At 35.0% G+C, this 12505-nt stretch overlaps 1 protein-coding gene and 1 long non-coding RNA gene across 3 annotated transcripts in view; one reads left to right on the top strand and one right to left on the bottom strand.

The window, feature by feature from the left end:
- Positions 1-8735, bottom strand: part of LOC140744055 (prominin-like protein) — a 90909-nt gene extending 82174 nt beyond the window's left edge. For both annotated transcript variants that reach the window (XM_073075508.1, XM_073075509.1), the window contains exon 1: positions 7884-8735. In XM_073075508.1, the coding sequence (XP_072931609.1) occupies positions 7884-8163 (280 nt within the window). In that variant the 5' untranslated portion in view covers positions 8164-8735. The remainder of the gene's footprint in view (positions 1-7883) is intronic.
- Positions 8736-9145: 410 nt separating this feature from the next.
- On the top strand, positions 9146-10249 carry LOC140744054 (uncharacterized). The gene is made up of 2 exons (XR_012102522.1): positions 9146-9451; positions 9624-10249. It is a non-coding gene; the product is annotated as an uncharacterized LOC140744054 (long non-coding RNA).
- Positions 10250-12505: the final 2256 nt, after the last annotated feature.

Here is a 12505-nt window from a genome sequence, read left to right as displayed (position 1 = left end):
GTTGTTACACTTTTATTATGTTCTTAATTTCACAACAAGTACAAATGATTAAGTCACCGCGGCTGTTTAACGAGTGAACAGCGTTAACTGTTATTTCTATTTCCATACAACGCAGGCTGTTGTTGCCGACCGCACCGTTTGTGTGGTGCGCGGCAGTAAACCCCTAATTAAACTTTTTACTGCTATCCACCACGTTTTCGATTAGGAAAGGGACGCATTACGCTTTAATGTCGGTTTTTGTGCGTTCACAAAGCTAGATCACTAGTCACAAGTACCTACCTTAAAGCAGCAGGTAATGTTTCCCTGTATAGTAACTTCTTAACAGATCCAATTAGTTTTTACATCGAACTTTACATATGTTAATCATAATAAGCACCTGCTTGTGCTATTTTTGTGAGATCGAAGCATAAACTATCACACTAGACGCATACGGATCAATAGGAATTACGATACGTTAGGATTAGGCAACAAATTTACTCGGCAAATTGAGCCGAGGAGGAATGGCTAGATAGTTTTATTACATTAATAATTAATTATAGTTCGGTTTTTTCATGGCAGTCAGTTATTCCTTCTGATGAAGAACTAACTGAGATTTTTGTAACTTTGCATTGTAGTCGAGAGTGTCACATGTCGGTAAAGGTCGAATAACGCCGTAGGACACCCATCTTGACCTAATTCATATCGTAAGCAGATGGCAGGCGACTCGGTGGTTAAAAAAAGCATTTTAAATTTGTCGGAACAGCGGTGCATCCATCAAGTGCGCTTGCACCGGCGGACGTGGCGGGCGCGAGGGCGCGGCCGTCGACCTTGCGCGTCGCGTCGTGCGCGTAATGTTCGGTTAACGCGGAACGTGAAGCAGGACGGCAGGACGGCAGGGCTGGCGAGTTGCCGTCTGCATCTGATGCAAGTGCTGCAACATTGTCCTTGTGGAATAAGAGGCAGAAAATTTGGCACTGTCGTCCACGGTCAGATGCACCAAATCTAACATCCACAGGACGGACATGCAACTAATTTCATAAAATACCAAGTAATTTGTTAATGGACCAAAAAATCCTTGTCCTGATATTCTATTGTTGAAATATAGACATACTTTTTGGACGATTCTTAATGTCTCGTTTTTTCGTGTGTCCCTTGAGCTATCACTTGCATCTACGTATATATGCTTGTATCCGATATTCTCTCATTTGAATAAAACTAGAAAAACTACAAATTGCTATTTTACTTCAGGTTATGGGCAAATGACCCGTTTTTAGTCATTGTTGTTTGAATAGTAATTCCGATAGTTCTAAGCTTATAAACAACATGTATAAGTTGAATACTTTTAATGGCAATGCACTTGTTGCTACTTCCGAAGACACGAGTTTAAATATTTGGCATCGAAGAATGGGACATCTGAATTACAATGATGTACGGAAACTGCCATTGTGCACTGAAGGAATTAAGTTACGGCATCAGGCATACGTATGCTGGAGGATGCTGGATTGTCTAAGAAATTTTAGGCAGAAGCAGTGGAGTCTGCAGCTCATATTATTAACCGTTCTCCGACTTGCGTCCTTAACGATGTGACACGACTGGAAACGTTGACAGGTGTTTATGCCGTTAGATGAGCCTGCTAAAACTACTGATAGTGTCAACAATCAAACTTATAGTTCAAATGATTCTAATGAGGATGTAACTAATACTTTATGTGAAAGCTTTGAATCTGTGGATAATATGACAGATCAAGATCAGACATATGAACCAAGTACAGATTGTACATTTAGTTCTCCCGATAATTTTATTAATCTTAGGCCTCGAGGAAGGCAGCTAAGATATGTCAGTAATGATGAACAAGATGGAAATGAAATAGAACATGCATGCTTAGTTTTAAATCCTTTAACATTAGAAGAAGCTCTATCTAGCCCAGTGTCTAGTCAGTGGCAAAAGGCAATGGAAGAAGAATTCAAATCTTTACAGATTAATAATACTTAGGTACTATGGGAGTTACCAGTGGATAAGAAAGCTATATATATAAGAAAGCAAATGGGTGTTTAAAACCAAAAGGGATGAAAATGGTGACATAGCAAAGTATAACGCTAGATTAGTAATTAAAGGATGTGCTCAAAGGAAGGGATATGATTATAATGAAGTATATGCACCCGTAATAAGATTTTAGTCCGTGACATTTCCGTCTTAGCACATTCTCATCAGGGGCTGCGGTAGTCCGGTGTCGTGGGCCGCCGGCGGCACGCTCCATTTTAACCGATCCCATTGTTCCCCGGCTACCCAAGTACCCGGCTATCTCCATTATAAAGCAATCATAACAGACTCATGACTCTTATGGCCTCTCGAGTTTAACAAACATTTTTAATGATTTCTCATGAATAATAAATAATGCCTAGGTAGTTTAAGAAGAAGAAGACAGTTGAATTTTTTACAGTATTACTACTATAACTACTGTTATAATAAATACAAATAAGAACACTAACACATATTTTAATATGATTATTTTATAAAAATGAGTATAATAAAATGAACATTTGGTGGTACGGAAGCCTCCATGTGCGAGTTCGAGTCGTACTTGGCGAATTAGTTATTTTATTATTTTCAACAAAACCTACTTAGTTATATGAAAGAACATAAGATTGGGTTGGGGTAAACTGTAAACAACGTATAACAAAATTAATAAACACTGTCCAGATAGAAAAATATTAAATGTATATAGATAAAAGTGAAACATTTAACGTCTATAAATGTAATCTCCAGATTTAGAGGTAGGTCACTAAACAGCTATCGAACCACAACTGAGCTCGTGTTCCCGCACGTCTGTAAAGCTAGAAAGGTCAAGTCGGCAGAATCACTCGTTTTATATCTCAAAATTTAGTGCTCATTTAGTGCTAATTTAGTGCTGATAACAGATATTTGGTGCTGTGATAGGGGGACTAAAAATGAGAACACTGCTAACTTTTCATTAAGCTAGCAGTGTACCATTCGTGACCGCGCTATGATACAGTTGGAGCGAGAGGCACATCAGCTAATAATTTAGTGCTCAATTAGTGCTGCCTGTACAAGCAAACAGATTTTTCAAAAAAAAATTTTTTCAATTTTTAAGTATAGATAACTGCTGACATAACGATACGAGCAATCATAGAGCTGAAAGATGACTTTAAAATCGGTATTGGTAAAATTGAAAAGAGTTACAAATTAGTGCTAATTTAATGCAACCGGTGAACCCAGAAAATTTTTTAGGAAAATCATTATTCAACTGCCCGCTAAAAAAATAATATAATATAAGGTCACAGGAAACGACCCTGACTCCCCTAGCGATGGAGCCGCTGTGTGTGTGTGTGTGTGTGTGTGTGTGTGTGTGTGTGAAAATTTTTTTTTCAAATCAACTACTAGCAGTCTTGAGAGCTATAAAAAGACTCGAAAACGAAAACAAATGGAATCAAATGACGTCACCATTTAGTGCTCAATTAGTGCTGTCAGTATAGCAAAAAAATTTTTAAAAATATTTTTTTTTTATTTTTTTTTCAAATTAACTACTGCTAGTATAACGACACTAGCAGCCTTAAGGGCTAGAAAAAGACTCGAAAACGGAAACTAATGGAATCAAATGTCGTCACTATTTAGTGCTCAATTAGTGCTGTCAGTACAGCAAATAATTTTTGAAATATATTTTTTTTCAAATCAACTACTGCTAGTATAACGACTCCAGCAGTCTCAAGAGCGAGAAAAATACTCTAAAACGGAAACTAATGAAACTTTTGAGATATAAAACGAGTGATTCTGCCGACTTGACCTTTCTAGCTTTACAGACGTCGCCAGCAGCCTTAAGATCTAGAAGAAGACTCTAAAACGGAAACTAATGGAATTAAAAGACGTCACCATTAAGAGCTCAATTCATGCTGTCAGTATAGCAAAAGATTTTTGAAAAAAAAATTTTTTTTTTTTATTCAAATCAACAACTGCTAGTATAACGACGCCAGCAGTGTTAAGAGCTAGAAGAAGACTCTAGAACGGAAACTAATGGAATTAAAAGACGTCTCCATTTAGTGCTCAATTAGTGCTGACAGTACAGCGAAAGATTTTTTAAATATAATTTTTTTTTTATTTTTTTTCAAATCAACAACTGCTAGTATAACGACGCCAGCAGTCTTAAGAGCTAGAAGAAGACTCGAAAATGGAAACTAATGGAATCAAATGACGTCACTATTTAGTGCTCAATTAGTTTTTTTTAAACTACCGAAAATTCAAATTATAATTTTTTTTTCTTCGTCGAATTTCTAATTTGAGGATTCAACTGAAAGATAAGATTCAATTTGATTTCTTCTGTCATGAGTTATGCTGCCAACACGATAACATTTTTTTTAGTAGGGTCACTGGAAATGACTTCGCAATGACTAAATTATTAACATTTGTCAAAAACTCAACGCATTGAAAATCTCTATCATAATACCCCAAGGTAACAGAAGGACAGAATATTCCTGACATATAATCCCAAAAAAATAATTGGAACCATAAGATAATTCTTAGGATAGTGACTATTTCCCAATTCTAATCAGTTATTTATACGGTGAAATGGTACAATAATCTACATAATTAAAAGTAGTACTATTGGTATTATACCGATTTTAAAGTCATCTTTCAGCTCTATGATTGCTCGTATCGTTATGTCAGCAGTTATCTATACTTAAAAATTGAAATTTTTTTTTTTTGAAAAATCTGTTTGCTTGTACAGGCAGCACTAATTGAGCACTAAATTATTAGCTGATGTGCCTCTCGCTCAAACTGTATCATAGCGCGGTCACGAATGGTACACTGCTAGCTTAATGAAAAGTTAGCAGTGTTCTCATTTTTAGTCCCCCTATCACAGCACCAAATATCTGTTATCAGCACTAAATTAGCACTAAATGAGCACTAAATTTTGAGATATAAAACGAGTGATTCTGCCGACTTGACCTTTCTAGCTTTACAGACGTTGTTCCCGCTATGCGCATTGCCGAGGATTGCTCTAGTATTTGTGCGGCGTATTGCTAGATATCATTACTGTACTCAGTGTTACTTTCTGTCATACAGACACAGATGTATTTTCAGATCCAGATGAGTGAAAATGAAGTTCGAAGTTCCCCACAATAGTGAAAAGGCGATATGTCTCGTTTGACTGGCGACGACTTTCATGTACTTATAGTATCATCCATTTATTTACTGGTAACATGACTGGCTGGCTGATTATTTCTGGTTTATATACGCATTTGTGCTAGTTTGACATCAGTTTGACGTGCAACATAACAAGCAAGACTAACGTATGTTTGATCTAGTGATGCTCCGGATATCCTTATCCGCATCCGCGGATATCCGAGGAAAAAGAATGATCCATATCCATTACTTTTCTTGTGGATCTATTTTCTTATTCATTTTAAATTGATAGGATGAAAAGCTATAATTATATAGGTGATTAGGTAGAATTAAAAAAGCATTAAATTCCATACAGCGTATTTTTTATCCATAACTAAACCAACAATCTTTATAATGAGATTAATACTATAGAAAGTTATATCATCACTTTTATAAATATAAGAAATTGAGAAAACAAAGCTTTTTCTTAATTTCGTAATTAGTTTTTAAGATCCGTAACCGTATCTATGGATCTTTATAATTATCTGTATTAGGATCCATATGCATTGATATACATTTTTAACGATTGGGTACATCACAAGTTAGATTATAATTGCTCCATACTTGACTCCTTTTAAGAAGATAGAGATAAGATATGAGTTTTTGTACGTGTATCATATTGAATGTAGGCCTGTCAGGAATTTACATTTAAGTAATCCATTTCTGAATTTTTCATAGACTAACGCAATTCAGTAACAACAATCACCACAAATACCATTATTATGCAATATAAATATAGTTATAGCTGTCTCCTAAAGGCTTTGGTACAAATTTCATGAAAAATACTTTTTAAAATATTAAATAATTTTTCAATAAATTTGCATGTCAAAATTAAGTTCAAACATTAACCCATTCGTCGCGACAGACGCCAATCTGCGTCTTTTTTTAATTGCTCATATCTTAGCCAAAACCAGCCAAAAAGAAAACATATTTGCAGTGTGTAACTACACATTTTTTATAACACAGCAAGTTACTGTTCACCATTTCTGGAATTTGAACTTTTAGAAAAATTGCGAATTACTTGCTAGGTGCGGAAGACGCCTAATGGCGTTTTCCAGGGTTTGACAACCTTTGATTGTTTATATTTGACAGTCCAGTCGGCCAAGTGGTTAGTGAACCTGACTACTGTGCCAGAGGTCCTCAGTTCGAATCTCGCTCTGGACCAATAATTGTGGGATGAGCACAGTTATTTGTTCAGTGTCTGGATGTTTTTTATCTATCATATTTAAGTATTTAGAAATATATAAGTATGTTTATCAGCTGTCTGGTTACCGTAGTACAAGCTCTGTTTAGTTTTGATCAGTTGACTGTGGGTGTGAGTGTCCCACTAATAAGAATCAAATAATATATTGACATATTCAATTAATATATTTTTTCTATAATAGAGGTGTTTCTAGGGATCCCTTTACTTCGCAATAATAAAATGTTTAATTCCAATTTTGCTTTACCATAACAAGTTAAGTATGACTTTTAATCTTATAATATTACTATAGATATTAGATTTTTAGGATGAGAAAAAGTATCTCAATGTAAATTATACATACGGACATAAAATCTTATATGAATCAATACAGAAACATATATTTGCATATTAAAATTCACTAAAACTGAACAAATACTCAATAACAATACTAGTCTTATTGCTGTGTAGTTAATGCGTTTCCTATTGTTTTCGGCTAAGCTCGAACTGGATGCTTCACAGGACAGGACAAATGTTCACTACCTCTGATATTAATATATAATGATAATTAATTGACCTAAGAACGATCACTCTCTTTAACCAGTGCTGAAAATGCTGATCGGCGTTTTATATTGTCCTTATGAGGTGCGCCGGACGCCCATCGGCGTTTGCGACGAAAAACGCCCCGCACCTGGCTAATAAAGGTATTTTTTACTGACGCAGCGAATGGGTTAATACAGTTCAAGCATATTCCCTGAAAATACACAGATTCAACCTTATCTCGTTGTTTGTTTTTTAATGTGCCCTACACAATGTTAGGCAGATATTTCTATACATCCGCACATTGTCTACTGTAAAATAAATGAATTAAAAAAGATGCAATTTGTACATCTTGCATCTTTTACTTGTTCCATGCCATTATGATCCACTACAGAACAGATGGTACTTGTAAACTTTCTAGTGTTTACAGCCTCAATCATTATCATAATAAATATATTTATAAGGTACAAAAATGTTATTCTCATTCTTTTGATAACGCTGCTACAGAGTAAGAAAATCATTTTTATGACATTAAGAAAAAAAGACATTAAGAAAGCAAAATTGGCCTGGTATATTGTATATTTAACGATTCTATTATTACTATCTATACAATTAATTTGCAAATTCATTAATTTCAACATATTTTTAATATTTGAATGCTCGGCGACTTGTATACATGTCCGTACCAAAAAATTCCTAAGCGGCCCATGGACATGCATACATGTCAAATAAAACATAAATATAAAGACACAGTAGTACTAATTATTATTGCATGGGAAGAACGCTACATATATTCAGGCTTTTATATATATCAAATATTAATCCTATATAAGGGCTATATTAAGCCTATTATATCAACAAATCAATAATGACACTGAGGAACTACCTTAAATCCCACTTTGACTATAATACGTCACCATTCAGTGACTGGGAGATAAAATCTGAATTACTTAAAAGAATCGAATTAAAGTGAAAAAGTTAAAGAGTGTACTTAAAAGAACCGTACCTGGTGGGTATGCCTGTTTATTAGCGATAACGTCGATGATGACATGCGTCGAGTTGTAGAGGTGTCCCATAGCCCGCATGTCGAATTCCAGCTTGGCGACGTAGGTGGCGTTGATGACGGGCGTGGAGTAGTTCCAGGAGCCCATGTCCATGACCTCCGACATCTCGGCGCGCAGGTTGTGCCCGATGTCCGTGAGCCACGAGTCGGCCGCCGCGCCGCCCGCCCAGCACGCCGCCAGCCAGCCCACCGCCGCCGCCTGCCACATCGCGCTGCCCCTCATCGCACACACCACATTACGTTAACACCGGTACCACCACTCGACACCGCTTCCTTTAGGATTTTGATCGCGGGTATGCTATCGGTTTGCAAAACAAACACCAGAAGATACCCGCTCGTTGAACATAAATAAACACCACCGATTCAGGTCGATAGGGACTTGCGCCCGAATAGACCCCTTCGAATTCGACCGTCTTAGCTATGTCTGTACGCCACTAGAGCTTTACTCATTTATTCTATTCACGTTTTATGTTATTATTAACATGTTTTACCAAAAATCCTTTGTTTGATAGATCGCGGCGCTACAGACGGTCAGAAACAGTCGATGCGCGGCGAACGAATGACGAATGAAAGCAAGCCGGCAGTGCACGAACCGCCTAAACGCTCCCCGTCCGATACTCGCTCCTCCCGCCGACTAGTTCGTTCGTTTAGCTTACAAGCGGAGGTTAAATTGATTTATCAATCAAGTCAACGACCGGACTGAGCCGCACCAACGCCATCTATACTTTTTGTTGGAACTTAAAAATAGAATTGCCATTGCCAAATTAACTTTGACCAAGCAATCCAACTTTTTTAAAAGTACTTTACTTATACTACCATATAATTATGTTTTAAAATTACAAAATGTACAATTCATTATATAGCCATAGCAAAGAATATGATCTACTTATAGCAAGAATCCAACAGCTATAATGGTGTGGCACATTGTTCCTCGCGCTGTTCCTCCTGTTGCCACATATTTCCGTCGTAGTCACACGATAGCAGCGGGAACACACTTCCATACAAAATGATACGATGATAATAATGATATTGTGTAGATACTAGCGCCACGTAACGACTCGCCCCGGAAGCTTCAAATTAAAATGGCGCCGGAGTGAGTGAGTAATTGGGTACTTGACACTAATAACAATAAAATATGAAATATGATCGATATGATAGCTTATAAGTAAACATAAATTATGCAATATTTAGTTTAATTTTGAATACACTATAAGTATTTTTATTTCTAAAAAGAAATTTTCGATTTTTTATCTGTGGGTTGTAAATTCCAAAACGGGGACGGTGCTGCTTGAAATGTAATGTGACGTCACCACACGCATAATAATTAAGACAAATAATAATTATATCGTTTGCTGTTAGAGTTGGTTGAATGTATGTTGTGGACCGATATAAATTCACACTATATTAAAGTTGATAGCGTGTATCTGCTTAAAGAAGATATACAATGCAATAAATAAAAATTAATACAAAAACTTCCGCGAAATAACCTATGGAAATCACAAATAAACAACGTAAGTAAAATATTCTTTACATTTAATCATTTCGGATAGTTAAAACATTTCTTAGCCGACTTCCGATAGAAGAAAGGTTATGTTTAAGTGATTATCAAGCTTTTTTAAACTATACTTATATTGTTATGTGAACTGCTTTAAGGTTATTTATTGGTTATATTTATAATTTCAGATCCTCGCGACAGCATTATAGTGACGACGCTATAGGGTATATGCAGTTTAAGAAGAAGGCAAGCTTGTGTTTCATGAAAAGTAAAAGTTGTCCTGAACACAAGGTACATCAAATGTCATGCACAGTGTCTATGATTGTATATGAAAAGGAAAGTATTAAATGGGTTTACTGTCCTGCCTCCCAAGGATGCTGCAAACATGCAGTAGCATTTTTAATGTGGAGTTGTAGAAGAAGTGAGGAACCAAAAGTTTCGAAAGTGTATAAACAGTAGTTCATTACTTGCATAAACTACCCAAAAACATGAAGGAAGGAAAACTACCATACAGTTGCTGTTATTGGACTACAGATTTAATTATGAAAATGACAGTGATAAAAAAATATATTCAGTTGTTACAGAAAATAATTTTAGGAATTAAGAAAAGCATTAACGCAAGCAGCACACAAATTCAGCTTAGCAAGAGCTTCAATATAACGAAGGAAATAACAGCTTCAGAATGCTATGAGGTGATCTGTAGTAATTATTGTAACTGCAACATATGACGATAAATATATACAAAAGTTCTACTGTGTGTACTCAATAGAACCATATAAACCAAATAAACAAATAAAAGACTAATATTAGCAAATCATGTATTTTTAATTATACAGTCCTGTAAGTTAATCAGTGCACATGCACAAGCAATAATAACACAGTCACGAAATATTTTAATTGTGTCCTATTAATTACAGAATGGGCCCTTAAAATAGAATTATCATAGACGTCTTATAATTCTATTCTTATCATAGACATCTATATATTATATTAAATATATGAATACTTCCACTTGCTGTTTTATTTTGATTACGTCCCGTTCCAATGATTTGGAATTGACGAATCACTCGAGAGTTACTAAATTTATTCCTTTTTCTCAATAATACTTCTCTTACATAAATAGTATAAAATGTCATTGCTTGCAAACAGAGGATTTAAACATATAAGAATCTGCAAGTTCTTTAACGTTTATGAGATTTGGGTTTAGGAACTTGTATAAGCAAAATTTGTTAGGATATTTAGCGATCGTACTTGTACACATCGTCACTGCACACGCCTTGTAATTTGACATTCTTGCAATTGTACTAATAAAAGTTAAATAATTCCCAAGATTTCCCCTGAAGTATGTGTAGCGTCGAAGTTTATTTCTATATTTTCAATGTGTTGACGTCACGCTACGAATTGACACTTGACCGCCTGTTTTGGCGTAACGTTCCGTTTACCGTAATAAAAATATGTTTTTTTATTAATAAATAGCCCTTTTTTCGAAAAAAATATCAATGAAAGGCATATATAATACATATATGAATTCATTAAAACAGTTTCCTAAAAAGTGTCAAGTAGCCAATTTAACTAATTCCTTTACTTTTTCTTATAAAATATTATAAGAAAAATGTACGAGTAATGTAATATACTCATAGTTAAATTAAAGTTAATAGTTATATTTTTCCATAATATATACCAAAATAATATATTTTTCAGATGAACTCTTTTTCGAAACATATTAATGAAGCGAATTTAGGAGATTTAAACGAATTTACACGTTGCAATACGTTATTGTTTTATTACACGAACCTTAAGTGTCTACAATACACATTATAAAACAACATTTAAAGCTATTATTTCACGAACAATAAATTATTTTACATTCATCTTTGTCTTCCTATGACATTGATATTCTATACATGTCTTTATTTAATTATAAAAATAAAAACAACATATACAGCCTACATGGGCATAAAAACCTAAAATAAGTATACTTATTAACTATAATATTTATCATACAATACTATATATTTTAAAACCAATGGCAGCCCTAAAAGACCAACAAAATTCAGATCGCCGGGAATGACGAGAACTCGTCGAGTATGTAGCCACACGGTAAGAATCTATCGGAAAAAAATATGTCGCGCTATGTCCGTGCCGTTCCTGTATAGGTTAGTATACTCTTTGGTCCGTGCGCTGTAGCTTCGTTAGGACTGTTAGGAGTATAGCTGTTCTGTGATAGTTGTCAAGTGTCATAATTGTCGTTCACATTAGGCAATGTGACACGACTGATAACTAGAGTTGCGCAAAATGTATCACTAAAGTGAAAAGAGTGATATATATCTTTTGAACTCAGTGATATATATCACTCTTTTAGCTCAATAGCTCACTTTAGCTCAGTAGCTCTGTAAAGATACGCGACATTTTATATCAGTATATCAGAGAATCAGATCAAAATGTTTTGACAACATTTTTGATTCCTATAATTAATACAAAACTGGCAAGAAATTATATATGAATTATCACAGCCAACGCTATTTGTATATCCCGGTTTCCATGTTCTTAGCAATAAAATATTTTAATTTAGTGTTTAATACGTAACCGTAACTGTTATATATCTCAATCAACGCATTTGACTCGAATCAGGCTCACTACTCACTCTCAGTCAGTCGCTCATTTGACTCATCGCTCACTCGCGAGCTAGTATAACACTGTTGAGTTGAAGAAGATCTTATATCCGGAATCGTTTGAATCTATGAACTAAACCATGTGATGCGGATATAAAGATATAATTCAAATCCGTCGGAGTTGATGAGTGATTAGCTCTTTGGTGAAGATATATATCTTTTATATCACTCACTCGCGAGCTACACAATTCTACTGATAACTTGATAAGGCCGTAAGTCGTAAATAACTTTCATCGAAATTCGATCTCTAAAAACATTTATAAATAGAACTTTAAAGGGAGCCATCTATCGACGGGTCCTACGTAAACGATTTTATTTTAAAAAAACATGCCACATATTTTTTTTTTAATACAAATATTTTAAGAAAAGCTAATTAAAAACCGTTAAATCATATAGAC

The sequence above is a fragment of the Epargyreus clarus genome, unplaced genomic scaffold (genome assembly GCF_041222505.1).
Source record: "Epargyreus clarus isolate Ecla_fem2 unplaced genomic scaffold, WU_Ecla_fem_2.2 ptg000008l, whole genome shotgun sequence".
NCBI lineage: Eukaryota > Metazoa > Arthropoda > Insecta > Lepidoptera > Hesperiidae > Epargyreus > Epargyreus clarus.
The sequence above is the reverse complement of the archived record's forward strand: the minus strand, read 5'-3'. Positions and strand labels throughout refer to the sequence as shown.